Raw genomic sequence first — 27,514 nt, 5'->3', positions numbered from 1 at the left:
CGTAAACTTTTGAAAAACCCTGTGACCATGAAAACCTCATATACAGAAGATTTTGGAAATACATGTTTGTTACCTACTGTAAGAAAATAAGTCAAGCCACCGAATAATTTTGGATTTCCAAAAATCAATTTTGTCTCTTCATAAATGTGGTGGTTTTGGTTTGATATTTTTATCCACATTTTATGTTAGATTGTCCCCAGCACCAGAGAAAACTTCCAAATTTCAATGGACTTTCAAATTAATTCATTTGCAACCAGAAAAAAGGACTTACTACTTTGCTGCATATTCTGAACAAGAAATGAATGTAAGTACCAAGTAAAAGTAAGTATCAAGAACTTGTTTAGTTGGTGATCATTTCCTTTATTCTCATGACCTTAACCTCTTATTCAAGGGTGATATTGTTAGGAGAATTTATGAGTCAATCATACCAGTGGATTAGTGGGTTAAGAAGCAATTCATTTAAACAGCCTCACCTTTTTCTACTTAGACAACACCTTGCTAGTGTTGTGTGGAGAGTCTTTTATCCTTTGGTTTCATCTGATCTACCCAAGGACACTCTGTTAGTGATGAATCTGGTCTTTGCCATGCCCATAAATAAATTGTGCTTTAATTTGGAAAATGAAATCAAGAGTTGGAGCAGTGGAAAGTCTAGGGAGTGGCTGCTAGTCCTCCCCCATACTTTGGTAATTGCACCCCAAACAGTGAGTCCCTAGACAAGGAATGAAGTTAGCCATAATCCTTGAAGTAAGTTGTATGCATCCACCAATAGCTGGTGTCTGCCACCTTCACAACAGTTTCTTAACAGGTGTGACCAAGTTTGGCCTAGAAAAAGTTTTTATAGCTGTTCAATTCCCTTTGGTAGGAATGGATGAACAGTATAGTAAGTGATATGAGAGAATACTGTGGGACAGGAAGACAAAGCATGTGAGTTTCTTGAATTTAATTGATTTGATAAATGTAGTTTGTTGTTGGTATTTATTTATAAACAGTTTTATTAAAAAAAGACAGCCAAAGTGTAAAAATATTTTAAACTTATTGTGCAGGTTTATTGTTCACCGGTGATAATGATGCCCAGTATTATTTTGTTAAAATGCTATTGGAAATTATTTTCTGAATAGATTTTGTCAAATTAAGACACGGTTCTTTTAATAAGTGGGTTCAAATGAAGCTCTTATAGTGTATTTCTTTTTATTTTGTTCTTGTAGCATAGAGCCAAATGATAATGCCGAGCTGGAGTACTACTACCCTGAAGTAGAACCTAAATTTGACATGGAACAATTAGCAACAATGTTTGGAAAACCTCAACAACCAGCATTAGAAGCAATGTACTGTCCATCCCCTGATATGGGTCCTCCGCAAGTGCAAAGAAAACCCCTGCCTCCTCAGAGACCTGCATTTCCTTCACCTAAGCCACTTCGAGGAGGGTTCAGCTACACTGGCATTCCAACTCCTGTGCCAGGCCAAGGAGGTGCTTCATTAGGGACAGTCAGGCAATCTCCTGATTTTCCCCGCAAGTTAAGTGATCCTCCTGCTCTACCGGCAAGAAAGGGAAAACCATTAGCAATGCCCAAACAACTTCCTTGGCCACCTCCTCTGGCGCCGCACACCACTGAACCCATCATGAGGTACTCATCATTGCCCTGTGGAGGTACTGTACGCTGTCTGAACATATGCACAGTATTATTGCATTATGTGTCTTTTATTGTCTCAATTGATTCAATCTTTTCAGTCAGTTGCAACCACCCTATCCACATCTTCTTTCTCAGAGAAGGTATGAATCATGCAAGGGTGGTTGTTCATTTAGAATGGTTATGACTACTGACTTAGCTTTTATCATGCCATGGGTGAGGGTCACTCCAACCAAATGGAAATGTCCTGAACTTTTTAACCTTATTTCATTGGTATTTTTGATTAAACCTTTCACTCCAGTGAGTGACAAAGACAGAATTTCTCCATATAATTTCAAATGATACAATTCCAAGCAGACAAGTAACAAGAAATAAAGAAAAATATTGATTAGTGGATTAATTGTTGATCCAATATCAAATTCTCCCAACTAACATCATAAGAATTGCAAGGGGACAGTAGGGAGAAAAACTAATCAGAGGTTGGGAGTTAAAGGGTTAAAATGTTGTTAGGTTCTTAAGATCAATTTTGCATTTCTTAGGAGATTATCAAAATCAAATTTTTTAGATAACTCTGTCACTAATATTGTGGTAAATGATTTCATTTTGTTTAGACCAAGAAGAAGAAGAAGAAGAAGGGGAAAGTTATTTGGACATAGTTCCAGACATAAATCCTGAAGATGTCAATGAAAAGCAACCCGCCCTGTCAAGGTCTGTCCAGTAAGAGGAATCTTCATCTAATATCATTCTCTATCAATGGAGTGTAATTTGTGTGTTTGATCATAACAGAGGCTTACTATATCATGGAGCTTTTTGTGTTGAGAAGCCACAGTTTTCTTCACATAGCTCTTTTTGTTAGCAAGAGGCTCATGTTTAGTATTATTGGGACCTCTCACCATGAAGACACATTAAATCATTGAGTAACAGTCACTTGCATCCATTTGCTTGTACATAAACCTCTCAAAAGTCTATTTTAGTGTTAACTTGATATTCAGTGGGACAAGGGGGACCCTTATTGCTCCAGGTTTTGCATCAGCCAATTAACAGGCATATAGAAAAGAAAAAAGCAAAAATGAGAGGAATTTTGGAGAAGGAAGGAAGAGATTCCCATGACTCTATTTTTATTTCACTCTAATTTTTTACTGAAATGCTTGGATACTTGTACTCATACCACTCTGGGGCAAATATCACCTCTGACTGGAAAGAAACCCTCCAGATACATATACATGTATGAAAATGTTAACACCTTATTATGATTATTAAATTGAGAAGTTTTATATATACCATGACTTTTGCCAGAGCTGACAGTCCAGCTCAGTTGGTTTGAAAATAAGGCAGCTTTTTTGAATGAGTTTCCAATATTTTTTGTACAAACTCATCAAGATAAACAGATAGATGTACCCATTTTCACTGGTCTAGAAGTTCTAATGAATAACAAATGTCTCTTTTTGTATGGACTAGTATGACGACTCAGTTTTGACTCAGGGCCCTAAATGCTTCATACAGTGCGATTTCAGATCAATTTTTGACAACAGAAAAGCTTGAAAAATTTTGCCTTTCTTAACCTGTAGTAAAGTTACACAATTTAGAGTTTCATTTAGTGAGTTTTATGGTTCTTTCTTGTTCATAAATTGTTAATTACAATTGTAATTCAGAAAAAAATGGGCTTACCTTGTGAACAGTTGGTTAATATTTGGTACTAGTTGCTGAAGGATAACATTACATGTAACTATGAACAAAGGGGGTAAGTTTCTAAAGAAACTGTGGTGCTGCATCGGTGTGGGAGTATAACAAGGTAGTTTGGTATTATTAACAGAGTTGATAATGTAAATTGGCTACCATAAAGAGTTTCAAAGCTCTCTACGGTATCAACCCAGTTGATAATACCACATTACCCTGTAACATTAACTGTGCCGCTTTTCAGTCTTATCGTTGTTTACTCTGTTGGCTTTAGGGAATATCCAGATGGACGAAGCATCCGTCGGCATCATAATGAGGTGAATATAAAACCATTTATTTTGTATGATTTTTAGACCTTGGTTATGACCGTACGGCAGGATTTTAATTGCTTTTTTGCACAAACTGGTTGAACGTCAGTAATATTACAAATCTTAAGTGTTTAATTAAATACTTTGTCGTCTTCAAAATGCTGAAAGTACTGCACAATCCATCAACTCGGGAGCCAATAGTTAAAGTAGCCTTTCCCAGCCCCCCCCCCCCCCCTCCTCTGCACAGTGCGCAAGACTGTGGGTGGGAGAGGTACTGTGAGGTAGTATTTTTTTTCCCTAAGAGCTTAACGAGGCCAGGGCTAATGCTAATTGACTCGAGGCTTTATTTTTTATCTGAAGTCCTCCAGGCTTAGTTTCTCTCAATCCAAAGAATTTGAAATATTTCAAAACACTACAGCCACCCCACCCACCCCTCTCCCCAATATGAAGTTGTCTTTCTGATGCATGGTATGTCGATAGATTAGTCACCGACATGTGATTTTGTGATTCACTATAGTTTCACGTGTACACAAGGTTATGTAATACTTATAGCATAACGCGCGTGCTTGCCCTTTATAAGTCCTATTGAGCCGCTATCAAAAAATCTTTATTTACACACGCCCGTGCGTAAATAAGATGACGTGAGTATTTTTTTTACCTGGCTTCAGAGTTTCCTTCCTGTTAAGCTGCAGTGCAGGTTTCCTTCTCTTTGAAATATGGAAGAAACCAGCGAAGATCTGCCCAATTTTTCTATCGGCATCGACCATTTAGGTCCTGTTACGGTATTTTTCAAAACCGCCAGAAAGATACAACTCGTACAACTCAACTACTTTATTGACCAACGTAATAACTACGAAGCGATATCGACAACCAATACAATAACTATCTTTTTCACTTATCTACGGAGCGATATAAATGCTAATACAATCAGTATCCCTATAACTTAGAGCCCTTTACAAATAATATCACTTAAATCTCAGTGCACTACCGCACAACTCACAGTTCTCTTGAAAATCTTTAACAAACTGTCGACGTCCGTAATTCTTTCTCTCACGTAGCCTTCCACACGGCTTTCAATTCCAGTAAACAACTCTGTCTGGCTCTCGCTCCTCTGGGCTCTTCGCAACAGCAGTTATAGCTCACTAAAAGGCCTATTTCTTTAAGCTAGCGTGACTCCTTATATATCTTTCGGAAAAGTTCTAGAATGTTCTAGAGATCTGTAATATTGTTATTTTTAGAAACATTACACTATGATTACATCATAACAAAAATATGCTGAGTCACGGTTCTAGAAGGTTCTCCTTAAAGTTCTCGCTTAGTCATCATGACTAAATGTTCTAGAAACTTCTTCGTTCTATTTTTAATAATTATGTAACGCAACGCACTCTAAAAAAAACATGGGCGCTCTCCATAACAGTCCTGATCCAACAAGCAACAGAAATAAAGCCGAAAAAAACTCGCAAGTTGCACGTTTCGCAAATTTTTCTTGATAACTTCGGGTCTTTGACTTTTAGTGACACATGAGTTCATTTGGCTTTGATTTTCTCCATTTTCCCCGTAAATTTTGAGTTTTTCTCAAACAATTATCAGTTAACTGGCTCAAATTTTCTCGCTCAAACCAAAGTATAAAATGTGGCATGTTTTTGACCAGCCAGTGGGGACGTTTGTTTACTTTTTTTTGTGCGTTATGAGAATTTTGCACTCTATCACAATAAAAGGCTTCTTCGCTCAGATCCTTGTTTTCGCTCTGTTACAAACGAATTTGCTCATGCTTTTTAGCTCTGCGTATATCGAGTTATGGATGCACTTGGGAAGTTTGGAGAGCACTCAAAAAGCTAGAGTTGCTCTCGGCTGCGCCTCGAGCCACTCTTACGCATTTTTCATGCTCTCCAAACTTCCCGCGTGCATCCATAATTCGATATACGCACGCTAAGCATGAACAAATTCTTAAATAACGATGGTTTTCTTAACTCTTTTACTTTCAAGATCCCGTTAGTAAGTTTCCTTACTCGGTCTGCAATACAGTTCTCACTTTTTTTGAGTTTGGAGAATTTTGTATTGGATCAGCTAGCAATCTCCTGATTGATATTTTTCTTCATTCTCATCACTCGTCTGTTTGATATTTCATTGATATTGTTAGGAGAAATTCTGTGTTGGTCACTAATGGGACTGAGTTAAAGGGTTATGCAACTCTCTTCATTTTATTGTTGCAGGGAGTTCTTCCTTCCTCGGCTGTAAAACTCGACGTGGACAAGATGCAAGTTGGGGCGTAAGTATATTACTTTTGCCTTAATAACGAGGTTGTCTCAAGGAAGCTAGAGAAAACACTCGTAGTTAAAACGAATAAGTACCCATCTTTTGTTTATGTTATCGACATTTACGTGCGTATGCAGGGTTTTGATATTACCTACCATGAGTAGAAGCTTTTAGGTCTCTAAATAAAATTGGACTCTGTTTGTTATTTTTCTGTCCACTTGTATTGTCTGTTTTCTTCTAAAACGGATCAATATGAATTCGTTCTATTGGTTATGTAATGAAATGTGCCTCAGACAAAACAGTCATGGAATCCCGATAAGGCGAACTCCTTCATCGCGAAGTACATTTTAAAAGCAATAGGTTCATGTATCTGTTCAGGAGTGGAGGGTAAGGATTTCAAGGTTTTATATGGTGTTACTGTATTTGTGTTTTAACACGTATTTATTTCTGACTTATTTTCTTGTAGCCTCTTGGAAAATAAACTCGGAGTCTACATACTACGTAGAAGTCAGAACGCACAGTCAGAGCGGGTAAACCCAACTTCAAAGAATGATTTTTATTCATAGTAACAAAACTCGTGTACTTAAGAGTCTGAAAATCGTAGATTGTTGACCTCGACTTTTCATGTTTCGTATATGGTAATATGACTGTCAACTGTATAAGTAACAGTTACAAACGAGCAGGCAGTTGGAGCGAAGTCGAATGTGCTACAGATTGAGTTTATGGGGAAATTAAATATATAAGTACAGTCTAGCAAAACCATACATCAATAAAACAGTTCAGTCTCTCCAATCTTGTTCAAACCAAAAACTCAACGATGTAATCTTTCATCGCCTTTTCAGCATATTACTTTTCACACTTCACAGAGCAGCATTTTAAAGTTCGAGGAAAATTTGTTCTTTTTTTTTTAATTTACTTTTTTATTTTTCGTTCAATTTCATGCAGGCTCTGTCCGTGTGGACTGGAGATCGAGTACGACATTACATGGTGTTTCAGGATGAAGTATGTGGTTCATTCTTTGTCTAATAATTTTTTTCCTTGTAAATTCTTAATCGTATGGCAGTTTGGATGTACAATTCACAGTGACCCCCTCACCTCTTTGTGTGGTATTTATTTTGCAGAAAGGCTACGCCCTTGATCCTGATGGCGTGCGATGCAAAACAATTGAGAAGCTAATAAAAAACTTTTACGACTTCACTTTACCAAGATGTGACGTGAAACTTACAGCGCCTTATAAATAGATTTGAATGGACTAAAGGCTGACATACAAAAAAAGGATCATGGAGTAACTAATCAGAGTCAGCCAAATCTTTCATCTGTAAAATTCATCACGATAATTGTTGGTCTTGCTAATGAATCTTGTTGGGTGTTATCAAACGGGTGATATTTTGTCTAGGTTGGACTATAATTTTATACAAAAATTATTGCAAATTCAGTATTAAACGATTCGAGGCTTTGAACAATAACCCCGAACTGTGGGATGTATTCCTCAAAGCCTTATTATGTTGTCGATTCCTTTACATTGGATTTTAAAATGAAATATTTGAGCAATTTGCGACTTGCTGAATCGTCTTTTGTAATTTTGTTGATTTTTGTTGAGGCAGAATACGTCCTCAACATACTTTACATTAAGATAGGGCCTCATATTCCCAAAGAAGAGTAGGGATTGAAGAGAAGTATTTTCCCTCAGGTGATGCTTGGAAAAATTTTATGTCTTCACGAAATGAAAACGCCCAGTTTTCTTTTTAATGCCAGATCTTCTTACTATTGAGGTATTGAACGTATAGAATTTTTACAATTTATGATCGTTTGTTGTTTTGCATGGACGGTTTATGCTACTCATTGCAGGTGTATGATTTTAACTTTATATTTTGAAGTTAGACAAATGTGGAAGAAGGATTATGATATTCATAGAATCTCACAAAGGGGAAGAAAGATCTGCTGACAATTTTTGAAAAAAGTTTATATAAATGCAAAACAAGGGACTTTGATGTCGAGAGATTTTATACTAGTGTGTGGGCCGGTCCCACTTTTTCTGCATAGAAAACGCCATTGGCAATTTGGAACCAATATGCAGTGCATGGTGTTAGAAATAAGACTTTATGGCCATATTTTACCATGTTCTCGTTAACATCTTGCTCATTATGTGGATAGAATGAAAGTAATTTTTATTGTATTTCTTTTTAAACTAAAAACTGTACAGTATATAGCGATTAAATGAATTTTGCATTGATGCATACGGATGGTCGATACCAACTGTTGATTTACCATGAAACAATTTTCCTTAAAGTTTAACTGCGCCAACCTTTTGGATCATTTACCGGAGCCAATAAAATCTCACATCGCCTATTTTTGATCATTTATTTTCTGTCTTCATAACGTGTTCGATGATCATTCTCCCAGAACTGTTTTCTGAATATGAATTCGTAACTAATATATAATTACTTTTTGTAATCAGAGAAATATGTTGTAAGTTATTGTATATTTTGAGAATCAGCCTACTTAAATCTTTTTTGAAACATTGAAATAAAACTATATTTTCCATTTGGTATCTCCCACATGTCCCTCTGTTACCCGTACTGTGGACTGATATGAATGTCTGGTAAATGCATTCTCATTCATAATCGCATGTTCGGATATGACGGAAAAACTAAGAGTAAAAAGTGTCACAAACTGACCATGCGGTGTTATTTTTGTTTAGTTTTCTCTGAAGACCTGTGGTTATTGGGAGAGTATACGACCGTAAGCTTTACTTTTGACTGTTGTGATATCAAAGTGAAGTTAAGGAAGAATGTTAAACACTCAGCAAAAGCCGGTGAGGAAAAACAAAATGAAGGGCACGCAAATGACTAAAGAATAATTATTCTATGAAATCATAGTGCTAAGATCAAAAGCTACTGAGCTGGAGCCTCAGAGTCACTCGTCAGATGAGCGAGGGAGGCTGTATCACGACAAAGATTCTTAAAGGAAGAAAGGAAAGATTTCGATCAGTTTTCAAAAAAGTAAACAAACGATTCATGACTACAACATTCAGTTTTTTCTCCCACTTGACTTGTTATCAGAACCGCTACCTCTCTTAGGAAAGCCTTCGCTGAAACCCTCATGCGCCTTTTACTGCTGAACGAGTTTGGTGATCTCTGCTTTATTTTTTTAAGAATCAAATCTTAAAAATTATATTTACGATGAATTCATTTCAATCTATTAATGTAGGTGGTGCAAAAGTACGTATCCATACTAACATCGTACAAAGACGACAAGAACAACAAATTTTTGCCTGCCAAATAATGTATAATGCTGCGCTTTCCTTCTGGCTATCCCCTTGAAAAATGTTGAGGAATTAGAAAAGTAGGGAGAGGTTTTCCTTGATTCATAGAAGCATTTTCCTTTACTGAAATCGTAGATTTTGCGTCACTATCGATGTAAGGTAATAATTAACTTTCCCACGAGGAAACGCTGAGATTCGATGTAAATCTTTTCTCTCATCCTTATTTTCCTCGCCGTTTTGTCATGAAAACGGAAATGTACTCTTCCAAGATTCGCTGTGCTGTGCACTGTTCTGCCATGTCAGTCTATGGGAAATCAGAGAGACATCGCACGCTTCAATGTAATTAGGATTTCATCTCCTAGGAGTGGACACAACGCCACCTTCAACTGTCGCGCAGAAAACGTGTTGATACAAGGGCGAAGGAAAAGCCTCAGACTTGAATTAGCAACCCCTGAACTCCCCTCTTCCTCAGGCTCCTTAGGCTCCCACTTATATCTGGCCCCAGTCCTTTTTGTGTTTTTTCGGCTGATTCATTACCAGTGCTCCACTCTGATGAAGTTGGCAATCATCAGAATTTCCTATCATTGAGGCTTATTTTAGTGACTGAAGAAATTTTCGGCGGAAAATCGACATAAGGAATGGCTTGGATAAATAATGGATGTTTATTATGCATTTCTTGTGGAGTCACGAACATGCAATTGCGAAAGCAGAAGAGTACACTGTGAACAATGCAGGTAGGAATATTCGATGTTTCAGTAGATGATGTTTTGCATCACTTGTGAATCATTGCTCAGTCATGATTTAGTCAAAAACGATTGCGTATTCATTCAATCGAGAGATTAGCATTGAACGTTGCTAAACGAAGCCTTGCCACAATATGTAGCCGGGCTTCGTTAACTCTTGGTTTGCCTTACTGCTTTGCCTTCGAATCTGTGCCTGAACTGAACACGCAATTGTGAAAGCGGAGCACAGCAAACAATGGAGGTTGGAATATTCGATGTTTCAGCACAGGCGGCCCAAGCTCACGTCTCGAGAAAAAGCCAACGATTAATTCATGAACGCGTCACGCGTTGTGTGACTCGGTGTTAAGTTACGGGAGGAACCGTTGAAAATTTGAACACGTTATAAGGCATATTATGGGGAACGAAATATGGTCGATTTACAACGATAAATATTTCGAAATATGAATATTTTACATGTAAAATCAATAAAAACTTACTCATGCCCTGTGTATCCGTCGTAGTTTCTGGCGATTTCTGCTGTTTTAAGCTTGCTTTACCATCACTGTTATCCATGTCAAAAGACGAAGTCAACTTGACTTCGTCTTTTGACATGGATAACAGTGATGGTAAAGCAAGCTTAAAACAGCAGAAATCGCTAGAAACTACGACGGATACACAGGGCATGAGTAAGTTTTTATTGATTTTACGTGTAAAATATTCATATTTCGAAATATTTATCGTTGTAAATCGACCATATTTCGTTCCCCATACTATTCCTTATAACGTGTTCAAATTTTCAACGGTTCCTCCCGTAACTTAACACCGAGTCACACAACGCGTGACGCGTTCATGAATTAATCGTTGGCTTTTTCTCGAGACGTGAGCTTGGGCCGCCTATGGTTTCAGCAGATTATATTTTCTACCACTTGTGAATCATTACTCTTCAGTGTTGAATTCTCAGTCAAAACCGTTTGCCTACCCATTCGATTAAATGGACAATCTGCAGCCGAGCTTCGTTAACTTTGCCTTTCCGTGTTGTTATTAAACATGTGTCTGAACAGAACCTGACTAGAACTCGAGATTAATTCAAGTGCGACGAAGCCTAATTACTGATTCGAAAACTCATGGTTTGATGCCTAATTTAAGGAATTGTTGCAGGGCCCGTGTCATTTGGATCTGACTTAGATAATACTTTAGAAACCGACCTGTGTAACAAAACAACCAGAAAGGCGGTCATTTCGCACGAACGTTCGGCGACATTCAGAGTCATTCAAAGTCAATTAAAGAATTGGTTCTTTCCAAGAATCGAGTTATGGATGCACATAGGAAGTTTGGAGAGCACGATAGAAGCAAAGCGAAAAATGTACGAATTTCTTGAGTTTACGAGACCCGCGTGGTTGACTCACCGAAGTTTATTACAATTTACGAGCGGAAAATTGCGAATTTCTGAAAATTGAACGATTTGAACCAAATCTTCGGTAAAATTTCCGCACAGCCCCATCCTACATTATGCATTCAGTTCTTGAACAGAGGAAACAATGACAAAAACAATACATTTCCGTTGGGAAAACAGATTTGTTTTACAATAGTATGGGGCTGTGCGGAAACTTTACCAAATCTTCTATTGACAACTCTTTTTGGACATGTTAAAACTTAAAAAATTGTTTCTACCGTTCTCGAGAATTGTATCCTACGTCGCAAAGCCTCACTTGAAGTCATGAAGATCACTTTGTTTAATTTCAGCCATAGTTCGCGTAGCGTGTGGGAATGAACTCAAAAGCTAACTCCGTCGCTTGAAAGAACTACATTTCCATTATTTTTCGAAATAAGTATTGTTTAGCATATTTACTTTTGATTTTGAGCTCCCAAAGGTCTATCACAATCGGGATGGAAGAGAAAAACAAAGTTAAAAAGTTTTTGAAGCGCGGCTAAACTAGACGTGAAGTTGCAGCTGAATGCACCCACCGTGTTATGAATGCACGGCCGTGCGTGTATGAGGATTTTTTACCATGGTAACACCTTAAGAATGTCAGGTAGCAATTGTTCGCCTGCGATCTGTTATAATATTTATTTATTGGTTTAGAAGTATTATTCGGAAAACACGAACAGCCTCTGCAACATTGGTTTACGGAAAATTTTGATTGCAAGCGTCTCTTGAGGTAGTGTTCACTGTTATCATGCTCCTATTTATATGAGTACACCCCGTGGTTTCTTTGTAAACTAGACTGACTTTTGGTAATTCATCTGCTTCTTGAGTCAACAGTTCGACGACGGGGTTTCTATAGGTGATTTGTTCTGGAAACTAAAACCTCCTTTCTTTCTAGCGTAGAATCGTCGCTCGAGTCCACAGTTAATAATGGCGAAAAGGAATTTTCACCGATTTCTGCTCGAAGTCCTTCCTCTTCAACCACGCATGACACATTGCTATTTAAAACAGGGAGATAAGAATACAAAATCCTACTGATTGCAGTACAGAGATTAATTACAGATCACCAGGCTAGAGGGACATTTATTTTTATTTGGTCTTCATAACAATAAAACACTGAACATGGTGAATGATCATTAAGGGTTTTCAGATTGCAGAGGTAAAAATATTAAAAAATATATCTTACATATAATGCAAATCATTTTTTTCTGAAGTGTATGATTGCTTGTGAGCAGCTATAGAAGTGTTAGGGCCCAACTCTAAAATAACACGTGTTCTTCAGGATGCAAGTGTCAAGGGGGAATGTATGATTCGTAGTAATGCATTTACGCAGAAGATGTTTGTTAAACAATTACTTTGCACTCTGAGTCTTATAAACTAAACATCCTTTTAAATCGGGCCACTGATATAAAAAAAGTCCGGTGAAATGTTTTTAACAGCTTTTATTATATTTCAAGGGGGGAAAATCATCAAACTACGCACGTATGCTAAATGAAGAGGACAATAACAATTACAGCAGACAGTTCCCAGGACCCAAAAGGCTTGGAGTTACTTTCCTGGCATCAGAATGGGGATCAAGCAAAGGAGGCCTCTCAACCTTAAACAGGGAATTGGCAATAAACATCGCAAAGGACCCAAGAGTTAAGGTCAGTTACTTTGTTCCAAGTTGCAATGACGAGGACAAGACAGCAGCTCATAGTCATAAAATAGAACTTATAAAGGCAGCAAGGCGGCCCGGCTTAGATGAGCTGGAATGGCTTAACTTTCCACCAAAGGATTTGCAAATTGACGTAGTGGTTGGACATGGTGTTAAACTTGGCCATCAGGCACAAATTATCAGGGAGTCCCACGAATGTAAATGGATTCAGGTTGTCCATACAGACCCTGAAGAACTAGGGATATATAAAGAATATCCCGATCCAATTTCGAATGCTCAGAAAAAGCATAAAACAGAGGTAGAACTTTGCGAACTAGCTGACTTCGTTGTACCAGTTGGCCCCAAATTGTACAAAGCGTTTCATTCTTATCTCGCCTCGTGTAAGAAAGAGCAATGTTTCTTCCAATTTACTCCTGGAATTCTAGCAGAATTCTCTGAATTGAAACAAAGTCCAGGAAAACGAGAAGTTTGTAAAGTATTGTGTTTTGGTCGTGGAGATTCGGAGGACTTTAAATTAAAAGGATTCGATATAGCAGCTCGAGCTGTGGCTAAGCTGAGTCATTGTATTCTGTTATTTGTTGGTGCTGCGAAGGACAAACTCGAAGAGACACGAACACGTTTCCTCGATTTTGATATCCCTCCCAATCAGCTAAAGGTGCGAGCGTTTTTGGATAGCCGGGAAGATTTGAAAAAGGTATTTTGCGAAGCAGATCTTGTCGTTATGCCCTCGAGAACTGAAGGCTTTGGTTTAACGGGTCTTGAGGCCTTGTCAGCCGGTCTGCCTATTCTTGTGAGTCGAAAATCAGGATTTGCAGAAGCCTTGTTGGAAATACCATTTGGCCGGCATTTTGTGGTTGATTCAGATGATCAAGATCAGTGGGCCAAAGCAATTGGGGACGTCTGCAACAACGACAGAAGCAGACGACTTGAAGAGTGTGAAACACTGCGAGACTCCTACCAGAATAAGTACAGTTGGAAAAAACAGTGTGAATCTCTCATTGACAAAATGATCAGCATCACTCTTAACGGTATGGATGTAAGCTTAGCTGAGATGATCCAATGCTATGCCAAAAGGCATTCCGGCGCACTGTGGTCATAAGTCTCCCAATTAGAATAACCAAAACAGCCAGGAATATTTTAGTTAACTTTGAGGCATCTTTCTCCTTTCCCTATAAAAATTCCCAAGACCATTTATACTCTTGGGTAGAGATAGCCATTATCAGGGTTAATTTTCCCTAACAAAAAAGTAACACACTGCAATGTGAAAGATTGATTTGTGGCACATAGAGATGTATGAAACCTTTATGGGCTCGTTTAGCAAATTATTTGTCAGCGGCCACTTAAACCCCAAACCTCTAAAACGTTGCATAGCTAATAAAATAATTAAAATGTCGGATACTCTTCAAATAGACAAACCCGAAGATTGTGGGTGTGCATCAGAAAAGTCCACATTGCCTCACCAGACGGAAGTCAGTAACGGCCTTTGTTCAGGTACCATACTCTTTAAGCGCCCCATTTTTGAAAACTATAAATACATAATAATTATAATAACAATAACGATGATAGTAATAAAATACTTGTAATAACTCATACTCTGGATACTGGTATCTAGTATTAAATTCTGACTTATCAGATTGAAGCATTGAAGTGTCGAAGAGAGAAATTGGGGAAATTGATTAAATTTTGGTTCGAAGAGTGGCACTGAAATTTTACTCCAAATTCATATCACTGATATACCAGCAAAATCCCTCTTCAACCAAATAATTATTGGTCCGATTTACGTATGTTATACAATACCATCGGTACGCCGTGTATTCCATGTAATATAAAGAGTAAAATTTCAGGATTTTCCACGGGAATGCCCAGTGGTTCTAATTTATCCTATGCCACATATTAGCGGAGATTATCGAATGATCTCAATGGTTTCTTCAAAAGGGTAAGTACAAAGTAATAAATAAAATGGATATGTTCAAAATTATAAAAGTACAACCGTTTGGTTGTAAAATTCTCGCAATTTCTTTCTCTGCCGTTACTTTTCATTTCTTTTCTTGTTGCCTTTAAACGTCTTTGTGTCGCAGGAATTCCAGACTTTCGATAGGTAATGAGTAGGTCTCTATTCTCTTTCGTCTGCTTTCCTCAGATCTTTATGGGTAGAGTCTGGCAAAAGAGAAATAGTATTTGATGCGGAGGTGCCATTCTCTGTTCACTAATAATTTTAGACTTTCGATAGGTAATGAGTAGGTCTCTATTCTCTTTCGTCTGCTTTCCTCATCTCTTTATGGGTAGAGTCTGGCAACAGAGAAATAGTGTGCCATTCTCTGTTCACTAATAATTTTCTGTTATTTGTTTTCTATAAAATATGCAGTGTGCCACAGCCTCCCAGCGAGTCCGCTTTTTATAATTTATTTAAAAGGAAAGTGATATTTTTTTAAGTAGCAACGTTCTAATTGTGTTTTCGCCTGGCTTTTTGGAAGTCAGTGCACATTTAGCTCCACGTAGATTGCCCATCCGCATAAGACTTAGCCGCGCTACATTTCAAGAGGTAGAGAGCAAAGATACTGCGCAACAAGAAGAAGCCAAACACCTCCTGATGTGTGAGATGACAAAACACTTTCTCGAGATATATGCAGCTAAAGTCCCTTCTGAAAAATTCAATCAGTCTCTCTCTTACTACCTACAAGGAGTACACGACACGATAATAAGAGAAGCAGGCGAGGGGAGCTTGCGAATTGTAGTCGAATGTAGGACATTGGAAATTCTTGAGCGTCTGTGGGATGACTATAATTCCGGTCACCTTAATGAAGTAGCGGAAGAACGCCTTTTAACGGATGAGATAAAGAAAAAATATGCAGTGGAATCAATAGAACTGGAAACGACCATTACCATGGAGAACTACCTGACTTGCAAACTGTCATTAACAGGTACTTCATCTTATATTTAAAACTCCCCAAGAAGACAGGTTTTAAGGCTTAATGCACTTAGGGCTTAGGCTTAATGACTGTCAAAAAGAGGGTAATCAGTGTAATACGGCACAGCGCTTCTGAATGGCGGGAGGGATTGTTATGTAAATTTTTTGTTTGTTACTATCTTGCCAGCAAAACAAACCAACCTGTCAATTGGAACGTGAGAAATCTTACGAGCAAAGCACTTAGTTCAATGGAAAGTAAGGGATCGAGTAAAATGGCCTTGGTGCAACTTTAAACTGAAAAAAATAATCTCACTAAAATTTTTCAAAGCTCATCCTTTACGGGTGCACCCTTATTTACCATCTAATACTCCGGTACATTGTTACCAGAAAAAGAATATATTATCATGTATACGCATGGATACTCAAAATCAACGATTTTATCACAGTTCTACCGACATTTATCTGTCTGAAACGAACAAAAACGACAAAACAAAAAGCAGACGAACGAGGCGACAGAAATAAAACAGAAGAAAATGAAAATGAATTAAAAACTTAGGAATAGTTATTAAACGAGAATAAAGTTGCTGTTTTTGTATATTTGACGAAGAAGCCTTAACCCTTTCACTCCCAAGATCTAATTAGTAATTCTCCTTACTATCTGCCATACAATTCTTATGATGTTAGTTCAGAGAATTTGGCATTGGATCAACTAATAATCCCATGATTGATATTCTTCTCTATTCTCATCACCTGCCTGCTTGATATTGTATTGACACTGTAAGGAGAAATTCTGTCTTGATCACTTGTGGGAGTGAAAGGGTTAAGAAACCGTGGAGTTTATTAAAAAAATTAAATAAAGGAGAGGTCCGCTAAAGTAGGAAATGTCTCAGTTTGAGTTTTGCGAAATGAACTTGCCTTCTGGTCAAGATTCGGGGGTTGAGGTTCCCGAGTCGCGAGTAAAGTTTCCTCAAAATTATCAGACCCAAATTTGAAGCTCAAATCGTTCACCGAAAAAAAAGCAGAAAAAGTATCAAAAAAAAATCGAGGATCAGCATTACCATGTCCTTGGGAGTGTCCATAATTGTAAGATTTCCCAAAAATATCGTTGTTAAGGGAGGAGAAATATGTTATAGTTTCATGTTATGTTACGGTTTCATGTTAATTCTTGCTGTTGTTTTTTTTTTTTGACGCCATCGACCAGATCTGAATCGTGATTCAACAGTTGCAGAAAATCTAACTGACCGAGCGAATGGACAAGCTTTAGTCGCTCAGGACGAAGAACAACGTGAACTCTCCACAGTGCACTTTGCGTTAAATTGTAAGTGAAAACATCAACAATTCAAATATAAATATAATTATAGAATTTTTCTTTGGGCACTCATCTCAAATGACAGCATAGCATCTATTAGAAATCATTAAAAATTTTCATTTCATGTAAAGGTTTTGACAATTTTATGGTAGATTCATGTTTGAATAGAACTTATAGTTTTAAAATGAGCTTGTTTAACTCTAACAAAAACCTGCTCTTCTTTATTGTACGACAAACTATGAGTGATGATTATTAATTGTGTATTTTAGTTTAATTGTGCAGTAATTAAAAAAAGCTTGAAGCCGTAAGGATATTGATATTAGCAAGAATAATTTTTCCCAAGGCTACGATTTGCATGAACCTTTACTACATGGTTAGGAATGCACCTCCATTCAGACAAAGATCAAAGATCGGGTAACAATCAAATTCAGAAAATTGTTTTCTACTCACATGGCTTTATATGTAAGATAGGAACGTTGATTTTCTTTTCATATACATCGCTCTTTGATAACAACGTAGACAGCGGTTGTTCAGCAAGCCCAAATAAATTTCATCCAGAGCAAGAAAACGGAAGCCTGCGTCTGGTGTCTGAAATGATACCTGAGAAAAAGACTTCTCTAGGCTCTTTTACGGAACTACCCAACTACCTTCGACATGTAACAGTAACTCAAGATTCAGAACCAACAAAAGAGCGTGACAACCGTTTACGATTTTCTGTCGAATGCCGAGATCTGGAAAGTCTTGAATGTCTGTGGTCCGACTATTGTTCCGGTCGTCTAAATTGGATGGCCGAAAAATGTCTTCTGACTGATGACATCAAAGAAAGATTTCATGTGGAGTCTGTCACTTTAGAAACAAGCATACTGGAAGAGGACTATTTGGCGTGTAAAGAGCATCTCTTGAAAATTTCTCGTAAGTTGGTAACAATACTTGCTAAAGGGATACTTGTAGACCTGGGTCAAGATGTACGAAGACCGATAAGCGCTAACCCATGATCAAATTTTAATCCGGGTTCCTTTACTCCTTTGTTCAAAAGCCCTTTTAGAATAATTTTTTCTATTCGTCTTAGAGCATCCAATCATCAAATTAGTTATTCTGAATTTCCTTTTAACACTTTCCGATCTGAAATCAGATTGCACACTAACCCTGGGTTATCTTAATCCACTTAAGATGTTTTACTATGTAATTGCTTACTTTATTTCTTACGCAATTCCTCAGAAAACAGCGGCAACTCGCTTATGGGAGATGGTGATGATACTGAAATCCTGGTTACTGAAGGGGCTATTCCAACTGAAAACACCGATGATCTTGGTATTCAAACATCGAAAGAAGCTATTTCCCAACTGGTAGATCAAAGCAAGACTGTTATACCAGTCGAGGATGAAAATGAGACTACAGAAGAACCACAGATAATTGCAGGAAAAATGTTAGGTACAAATGATTGAACTACTAACATTGTTATTTTCATATTATTCTCAATTATCGCTTATAATTATTATTATAAGAATGGTAAGGGACTAACACGGAAATATCGAGATATCGATAGCATGTCCCATTCAATCGTCCTACTCGTTTCATTCAGTGGGGTTCGTTTTAGAGATAAGTTTAAAAGTTATGTAGAAGTTCGGGCGAATGCTCCTCTATCAAGTGACCGATGAAAAGATGGCACATGAATGATTTTATCCTGCCGTTACAAGCGCGCAAAGTACATTGTTTACCTCTAGAGGTAGAGGCTTTGTATTTGAGAAGAAAGGCGTTTTTCACGTTTTTCGTGAAGTGTGTGGCTGTAACCAACTCAAGTTTGAGATGAATGAGAACCCCTTTTAAGCCATTATATTTATAATTGTATATTAGTAGCTTGTAAATAATTACACAATTCAGTATTTTATTGCGATGTGATTTAATAATAAACCAGTCTAAAAAAAAAAAAAAAAGAAAAAAAAAAAAAGAAGGCAATCGTTTGGCGACAGTTTCTGAGTACCTCAAATTTCTAAAATCTTTGTGCATATTTCTGAGAACTGTTTACAGATTTGAACATAAATTTAACGAAGAACATTTTGATCATTGCCTAGATAGCTAATAGCGTCTTTCAGAACGGGATACAGTGCTGACCTGTTAACAATATACTCTAAACCAGAGATAGTACTGAACAGCTGCCCTAATCATCACATTATCTTTAGGTAATCGTCCGCAAGGAAGCGGACCTTCACTGATCGGGTCAATACTGAAAACACCTGAAGACAAATTACAAAAAGGCGGATGGTTGCAGAGAAAGGAAGAAGACGAAGCACTGACTTCCTCTGATGCTTCATCGAGTAACAAAATATGTGAGTTTCTTGGAACTGTTATATGTTTAGTAAAGTTCTTTGAGCGTTCTGTCAGACGGTTTTTTTTTAAAGACATGCAGACAAAAGCTTTTTTTCCTGAAAGTTTTAGGTGTATGCTAAAAGTAGAGGTCTAAAGGTAATGTTCGCGAGAGTGGATAAAAAGTAATTAAGCGATTATCTTTACCCAGAAAAAAGGATTAAGTTTCTAAAGAAACTGTAGTGCTGCTTAGATGGGAGAGTATAGCAGGTAATTTAGTTTCGTGGAAAAGGTTGTGGTTATTCATCGTGGTGAATAACAATAAAAAGCTAAGTTTTTCGCTTGTCTCACGATGTAGTGACGTGTGATGTAGATCGCGACGTTTCGACTGCATACTGCAAGTCTTCTTCAGGCGATGAGGTCGACTGATTATGCGTGATCTTATAAAGCATGATGCTCTGCTGTGATTGGTTGTTTTTCAACAGCTCTGATTGATGCATTTCGATCTTTGCTGTTCACTCATTGATTTGCTGCCTCGGCGGTCCGCTGTCGCACGGCTCTCCTGTTGTTGTGTTTCTTGATCGTGGGCATCCACGCTTCTGGAATTTCTATTCCACTATCTATGTTGATGTTGTTAGGGTGAAGTCTTATATGAATAGCCTCTTTGATCCTGCGCGTGTAGTAATAAGAGTCACGATCAATAAACTTTACTTCGTTCCAGAGTGGCTTGTATCCGGTGTTGTGGGCATGTTCTGAAACGGCGGAGGTCTCGGTAAGGGCGAGTCGAATGTCTCGATCGTGCTCCTTAATTCTGTCTTGCATAGGTCTTCCAGTCTCTCCGATGTACACCTTGCCGCATTCACAGGGAATCCTGTAAACTACACCATCTTGTTTAGCCGGGTCGACAACGTCTTTTGGTCGTACTGACTGAGATCTTAGCGTAGTCTCCGACTTGAAAACAGCGCGTACGCCTTGTTGTTGTAGGCAGCGGCGAAGCTTTTCGGATAGACCTTTAACATAAGGTAAAACTGCAGTGGCTTTGAACTCGTTGGCGGGTTCGGCACTGTTGTTTGGTTTTCCGGTTTTGGTAAGTTTCTGCAAGAAAGAAAAAGGATAACCATTAGAAACCAGAACAGACGACAGATGTTTTTTCTCCGCGGAGATAACAGAGGGTTTTGTTACGAGGCGTTTGGCGCGCTCGTAAAGGCACTTTACAATACTGCGTTTTACTGATTGAGGGTGGTGTGAATCATACGCCAAGTATTGATCGGTGTGCGTGGGCGTCCTGTATACACTGGTGGAGAGGCGGCCGTCAGGCTCTCTTAAAACTGCGGTGTCTAGGAAGGCGAGTTTGTTGTTTGTACAATAGTGGGGATCAGGAGAAGTAAATATACTATGATGCTTAGCGAGGGCTGGCCGGTTAACGTCTGAGGTCTGAATCAGATGCGTCTGTCATGCAAATATGTCCCTGTAAGAAGTTGCAACGTTTTTAAAATTCTTTTTGAAATTCTTTACAACCAAATTGAGGGACTTTACTTGTTATGGAGGAGGTAGGAAGTTAGACGCGAGTCCTCCAAACTCTCTCCCCTAGAACAATTGTTCTTAATGCAACCTCCGCTACGCATAACCATCTTCGATTTTCGTTCTAAAGAAACCGCAAAGAGAAAACTCACTGAGGGGTATGAAGAGCCATTTTTATTACTAGAAATCCCAACGTACTGCAACTAAATTGAGAAACTTAACTTGTTATGGTGGAGGTTCGGGAGATAATAAGCTAGAAGAATAGTAGTATGCAGTCGAAACACGCGATCCACATTGGAACCGACTACATCGTGAGACAAACGGTTATATTTCAATACAAATGTAGAGACGTGTAATGCACTAGTCAGTGGAAAGCCCCGCACCCCCATACCCGGGGAATAGCGGGGCATTAGACCAGGCGTCCCAACAAAATGAAGCAAATTCCCCGCTATGCGGGGCAATTTCTTATGTCAAAACCTCATTTTTGTACTCCGCCCCCGGGGCAATACTTGAAAAATCCCAAATACACAACGTTGACCAAAATTAATTTATTTCAAGAATTGTGCCTCAAATTTAACCCCTACAAAAACTTTTTCAATGTCTTCATAAAATAGATGAAACAATCATGGCTTCCTCTACTCCTCTTGGTAAGACATAGTTCTGTAAACTTTTCTCTGGACGTATAAATGACTAAACTGGAACATGGTGATTCAAGCAACGCATCAACACAAAACTAACCCTAAGCAAAAGACAAAAGGTCAACGCTCTAAATAAATCGCTAATCAAGCATGACGAGGGCATAAACAATACCCAACTTTTTCTAATTTCACTACAAGACATGAGATTGAACACAGAATTTAATCGATGGCCCATTACAAGCATGAAAAGAATGGATTTTAAATCGTACATACCTTCTTGTTTGTGTCTAATGTTGTCGAACACCCCGCACACTGGGGCAAAGATGACCACTAAAAACCGCTAAAATCCCCCGCTAATGACCCGCATTCCCCGGGTATGGGGGTGCGGGGCTTTCCACTGACTAGTGCATAATGGCCTCTGTATTTTACTTGGAGTTACACTCGGGTAACACGTAACCTCTTTCTTAATTCGCTTCTTTTCCAAATAGGCTAGAAGAATGATAGTATGCAGTCGAAACATCGCGATCCACATTGGAACCGACTAGATCGTTAGACAAGCGATTATCTTTCAATACAAATGAAGAGGCGTGTTATGACCTCTGTATTTTATTTATGGTTACACTAGGGTAACACTAAGCCCTTTCTTAACATCACCTAATCAATATCTTGTTGGCGCTTCGTGGTAAATATAATAGAAAATAAAGAATGCGAGCTTCTTTATATTCTTTTAACCTTAACGATGTATGATTTATGCGAAAGGTCTACAAGATGGCAAAAGTTCCTCTGACATTTTCGACCTTCATATAAGTGTACGAAACTTTGGAGAAGTCAAAGACGAAGGCAAAAAGTCTAAATTGCCAACAACTCAGCGGTAAGACACACCGTACATACTTGAAATATATTCAAAGGTTTTAAAAGGACAGCAAATGGGAGGAAAAGGAGAATTTTTCCTTCGCCTCTCGCGTAATTACTCGAACCCTTATTCTGGCACTCCTCCTGCTCTGTGAATAGAAATAATCTGTCACTTCTTGCTTTTATTTAAAGCAATCGTTTATTCTCAACTTACGCGCACAAAAAAATCATAAAAATTACACAACATACCTACCTACCTAAGTATATGATTGGGGTATTGAAAGTCAACTGTCCTAAAGATTTCTAAAGCTCGAAGAATCTGAAAACCCAAAGTGCAAGCAAGAAAAAATTATTCTGAAGCTTGCTGTCTGTTAAGCCAGTCAAATAGCTTGAAGCATACTTTAAAGTGCTGTTTGGTTAAAATCGGTGGCTTTTAGAGTAAGCCCACTGCCGATACTACAGTGGGTAACCAGGTAGCTGTTCGGAAAACGTCATGCTACCCTGACTATCACGTTGATGATGATCAAAAAATAATTTTAACGTTATTTACACCAAAAGTTGCTAATTTTTTTTTCTCATCTTTGATTGCCCTAACAGGCCTAAACAGAGAGTATTTAAAACAAAGAGACCGGCGGAGGCATCGATAATAAAACCACGAGTGCTGATGTCACCTCATGGATTTGAAGGTACACTCAGTAAAACATACTTTGCGAATGATTAACTTTTATGTTCTCGAGACATAGAATTTCCTACAAGTGAAGCCAAGTCTGCATGGTCTAATGCCATACACCTCTTACGTCGAAATTTTACTCTTTTGTTTCAACATCATCTAGCGCCACGTTAATGTAATAGAAAATAGAGAATGCGAGCTTCTTTATATTCTTTTAACCTTAGCGATGTATTATTTATGCGAAAGGTTTAGACAAAGCCAAAGGTTCCTCTGACATTTTCGACCCTTATAGAAGGCTTCTATACTCTGAAGATGGCGAAGACGAAGGCAAAAAGTCCAAATTGTCAATAGCTCAGCGGTAAGACACCATACATACTTAAAGTGTATTCAACGATTTCTAAAAAGGACAGTCAATGGGAGGAATAGGGAAATTTTTCCCTGGCCTCTTGCCTTATCAGTTGAAGCCTTGCTCTGGCACTCCTCCTGTACTCTGAATGGATATAATAAGTCACTTCCTTCTTTTATTTGTGGCAATCGTTTACTTGCAACTGACGCACACAGGAAAAGAATCATAACAAAAATTACACGACATACCTATCTACTTACCTACCTATTAAACAATCTGGGGAATTGAAAAGTCAACTCTTTTAAGGATTTATAAAGTTCGAAGAATCTAAAACCTAAAGTGCATTTAAGAAAACTTTCTGCTGTATATTGCTGTCTGTTTAGTCAGTCAAATAGCCTGAAGTATTATTTAAAGCGCTGTTTGGTTAAAATCAGAGCGGGTTTTAGAGTAAGCCCACTGCCGACGTTGCAGTGGGTAACCAGGTAGCTGTTCGGAAAATGTCATGCTACCCTGACTATCACGACGATGATGATCAATAGATAGTCTCAACTTTAATCACATCATAAAGTTTGGATCTAATTTGTTTTATTTCTTGTCTTTGGTTGCCCGAACAGGCTTAAACAGAGAATATTTAAAAGAAAGAGACCAATGCTGGGCATACTAGACACAGACATGTCACTTCCTGGATCAGAAGGTATACTCAGTCAAACATAGTTTGGGAATGATCAAATTTTATGTCCTCGAGAAATATGATTACCTACAAGTTAAGCCAAGTCAGCATGGTCTAATGTCATAAATCCTCTTACGTTGAATTTTTACTCCTTTGTTTCCAAAAAAAAGAGAAAAAGTTACACAGGCAACGCTAAAATGTTTCCCAATCGTGTAAAAATAGTTAATACACACAGTCTTTGTTAAAGATATTTTCAATTGAAATGTGTGACTTTTGCTTTCTCAGTGTTGGGGGGAGGGGGGAAAGGGGGCTGGGGTCTCGCGAATCCTCTAAACTCTCTCTCCTAGATCCGCCACTGTCGTTGCAACCTCTGCTATGCATAACCATCTTCGATGTCCGTTCTAAAGTAACCGGAAACAGAGGATACACTAAGGTTTATAAAGAGACATTTTTATGGCTAGAAATCCCTAATTCGTATTTCTTATGATGGAGGCTCGGGCGATTAGAAGAAAGAAGACTAGTAGTATATAGTGCAAACATCGCGATCCACATTGGAGCCGATTACATCGTGAGACAAATGATTACATTTGAATACAAACGTAGAGACGTGTGATGGCTTCTGTATTTTATTTGAAGTCAACTCAACTTGGGTAACACGTAAGCCCTTTCTTAACAACATCTAATCAATATCTTGTTAGTGCCTCGTGATAAATATAATAAAGAAATAAAAAACGCATGGAGTGCATTGTTGAGTGATATAAGCACGCGGGAATTTTTAAGAACACGAGAGAAGTGCGGAGAAGCACGAGCCAAAGTATGTTCATCTGCACTTCTCGAGTGTTCTTAAAAATTCCCGCGTACTTATAAAACTCAACAATGCTCGAGGAAAAAGGTTTTTTTATTTCTTTTATAAAAGGGATATGAATTGCGCACGCTCGTTCCGATGACGCAGGCTGCATGAATTATATTTCAACAGTGCACTCGTGTGACGTAAGGTGCGTGCTTTATGGAAATATAATGAACTCGTTCTGACCAATCAAGCTGCGCGCATTTCTCTGAACATTTTATAATAGAACATAGAGAATGCCTAATTCTTTATATTCTTTTAACCTCATCGATGTATAATTTATGCGAAAGGTTTATATGAAGCCAAAGGTTCCTTTGACATTGTCGAACCTCGTAGAAGTCTACGATACTCTAAAGGTTCCTTTGACATTTTTGAACCTCGTGGAGAAGACGAAGACGAAAAGTCCAAATTGTCAATAGATCATTGGTAAGACACACCATAAAATTATTGAAGTGTATTCAAAGGTTTCAAAAAGGACAGTCAATGGGAGGAAGAAGAGAATTTTTCCCCGGCCTTTTGCGTTATCAGTTGAGGCCTTGCTCTGGCACTCCTCCTGTACTCTGAATGGATATAATCAGTCACTTCCTACTTTTGTTTGTGGCAATCGTTTACTTGCAACTGACGCACACAGGAAAGAATCATAACAAAAGTTTCACAACACACCTATCTACCTATCTAAGTAACTGGGGTACTGAAAGTCAACTCTATTGAGGATTTCTAAAGTTCGAAGAATCTAAAAACCTAAGTGCATTTAGACAAAATTTCTGCTGTAGGCTGCTGTCTGTTTAGGCAGTAAAAAAAGCCTGAAGTATTCTTTAAAGCGTTGTTTGATTAAAGGTTAAAATCAGAGTAGGTTTTAGAGTAAGTCCATTGCCGACGTTGCGGTGGGTAAGCAGGTGCTGTTCGGAAAACGTCATTCTACCCTGACTATCACCATTATGATGATCAATAAATAGTCTTAACTTTATTCACACCATAATGTTTGGATCTAAGTTGTCTTATTTCTCATCGTTGGTTGCCCAAACAGGCTTGAACAGAGAGAAGCAAGGAAGGTATTGCTAAGGACACAGTTGGAAGGTACACTTAGTTTAACCTATAAACTTTGTGAATGATTTAATTTTATTTCCTCGAGACATATGGTTTCCTACAAGTTTTCGCCAAGTCAGCATAGTCTAATGCCATACACCTCTAACGTCGAAATTTTACTCTTTTATTTTCAAAAAAAAAAAGAAAAAAATTCATAGGCAACGTTAAAATGTTTCTCAATCGTGTACAAATAGTTAATACACACAGTCTTTGTTAAAGATATTTTCAATTGAAATGTGTGACTTCCGCTTTCTCAGTGTTGGGGGGAGGGGGGAAAGGGGGCTGGGGTCTCGCCAATCCTTCAAACTCTCTCCCCTAGATTCGCTGCTGTCGTTGCAACCTTTGCAATGAATAACAATTTCGATGTTAATTCTAAAGGAACGACAAACGGAAGATTCATTACGGTGTAGGAAGAGACATTTCATTACTAGAAATCTTTATCCTTAAGACACTGCCAGAGCTAGAAAACTATTGCCTATAGGAAACTATCAGTATCATGATGTTAAAGGAGAAATGAAGATGAGGAGAAGCATCGCCTACGCTCATGCTCACATTGAGGAGTTGTTGGCGAAGTTGCTTTCGGATCTTTTGGCCAAATTCATCGTAAAATCTTCACCTAGCAGCCAACACGGTTAAGGAATCAGCGTACCATGAAGGATGTTAGATGTAATTTATCATGTATTTCAAGGGAGGCTTTTCATCAGTAGAGTATCATGGTGATGGAAAGAACTGAAATCTAAATTGAAAAACTGAGTGCTCGGATTAATGCAGTAGCAAAATAAGAAAATCTGCTAGGGTTATCAAAATTGCAAAAAACATCTTAGTTTTGTTTCAAGTGAGTACTTTCCTAATAGGGTTAGTAAATTATGAACCAGCTATTATTATTATTTGGTTTGTGATGGTTGTTTCTGAATTTTGGCTTTTTATTGTTATAGGTCCAAGCTAGGGTTCTACCTGAGTTTGAGTTTGAAGCTGTGTCTGACCACGACCATGATCTTCGTTCTGACGTTAATTACATTAAGACATCCTGTTTGAGTTCCAATAGGAACTAAAATTGGAATTTTGAACGGTTGGAGAGTTAAAGAAAACAAAATATATGATTGAAAACTCAGCTAAAAATTCAGACAATCAAAGACAGCTGCAAAACGATATTCAGAAGCTACCACGAAAAAATGTAAGATGACTGTATTTCTGTACTTATGATGCTCACGCAGTCCGACGTCTCTATATTGAATGAGAATAGCAAGGACTGCAGAGTGCAAATTCAAATAGAAAAATCAAATAGATATTTGTGCAAATTTAATTTTCTTTTATGTCTTTGAAGGAGATGTAACCCGATGACCTATTTTTTTTTTAAATTTTACATAGATATACAACCACTGACTTTGCAAGATGATCCTCTCATTTAAAGAACAAAATAAATG

The 27,514-nt window shown here is 38.0% G+C and overlaps 3 protein-coding genes across 6 annotated transcripts in view; 2 read left to right on the top strand and 1 right to left on the bottom strand.

The window, feature by feature from the left end:
- Positions 1-8,106, top strand: part of LOC149050830 (uncharacterized) — a 28,309-nt gene extending 20,203 nt beyond the window's left edge. For 3 of the 4 annotated variants that reach the window (XM_089198375.1, XM_089198374.1, XM_089198373.1), the window contains 8 exons: positions 190-304; positions 863-924; positions 1,206-1,649; positions 3,583-3,622; positions 5,827-5,882; positions 6,336-6,399; positions 6,815-6,871; positions 6,991-8,106. In XM_089198375.1, coding sequence (XP_089054501.1) covers positions 190-304; positions 863-924; positions 1,206-1,649; positions 3,583-3,622; positions 5,827-5,882; positions 6,336-6,399; positions 6,815-6,871; positions 6,991-7,110 — 958 coding nt within the window. In that variant the 3' untranslated portion in view covers positions 7,111-8,106. Of the gene's footprint in view, positions 1-189; positions 305-862; positions 925-1,205; positions 1,650-2,239; positions 2,346-3,579; positions 3,623-5,826; positions 5,883-6,335; positions 6,400-6,814; positions 6,872-6,990 lie in introns of all 4 variants that reach the window. The other variant, XM_089198376.1, reaches the window with a different exon arrangement.
- A 1,551-nt stretch (positions 8,107-9,657) lies between these two features.
- On the top strand, positions 9,658-25,434 carry LOC149050828 (uncharacterized). The gene is made up of 13 exons (XM_089193341.1): positions 9,658-9,868; positions 12,740-13,967; positions 14,350-14,430; positions 15,414-15,860; positions 17,049-17,165; positions 17,676-18,068; positions 18,375-18,587; positions 19,337-19,483; positions 22,379-22,490; positions 23,069-23,157; positions 23,388-23,499; positions 24,102-24,181; positions 25,295-25,434. Exons 1-13 carry the CDS (start codon positions 9,863-9,865, stop codon positions 25,432-25,434), a joined length of 3,165 nt encoding a protein of 1,054 aa, XP_089049467.1. The 5' UTR covers positions 9,658-9,862.
- LOC149050829 (uncharacterized) lies at positions 19,877-21,370 on the bottom strand. Its single transcript, XM_089197786.1, has 2 exons — positions 21,365-21,370; positions 19,877-20,909 (listed from the first exon to the last, which is right to left on the bottom strand). Exons 1-2 carry the CDS (start codon positions 21,368-21,370, stop codon positions 19,980-19,982), a joined length of 936 nt encoding a protein of 311 aa, XP_089053912.1. The 3' UTR covers positions 19,877-19,979.
- Positions 25,435-27,514: the final 2,080 nt, after the last annotated feature.

Source organism: Pocillopora damicornis, chromosome 2 (genome assembly GCF_964200805.1).
Source record: "Pocillopora damicornis chromosome 2, jaPocDami1.2, whole genome shotgun sequence".
Taxonomy (NCBI): domain Eukaryota; kingdom Metazoa; phylum Cnidaria; class Anthozoa; order Scleractinia; family Pocilloporidae; genus Pocillopora; species Pocillopora damicornis.
Note: the sequence above shows the minus strand (reverse complement) of the source record. Positions and strands in the feature narration are given on the sequence as shown.

Coding starts and splice junctions, on each gene's coding strand:
- LOC149050828 (XM_089193341.1), top strand. Junction 14,431..15,413: donor CAGTAACGGCCTTTGTTCAG/GTACCATACTCT, acceptor GCTTTTTGGAAG/TCAGTGCACATTTAGCTCCA. Junction 22,491..23,068: donor AAATTGCCAACAACTCAGCG/GTAAGACACACC, acceptor TTGCCCTAACAG/GCCTAAACAGAGAGTATTTA.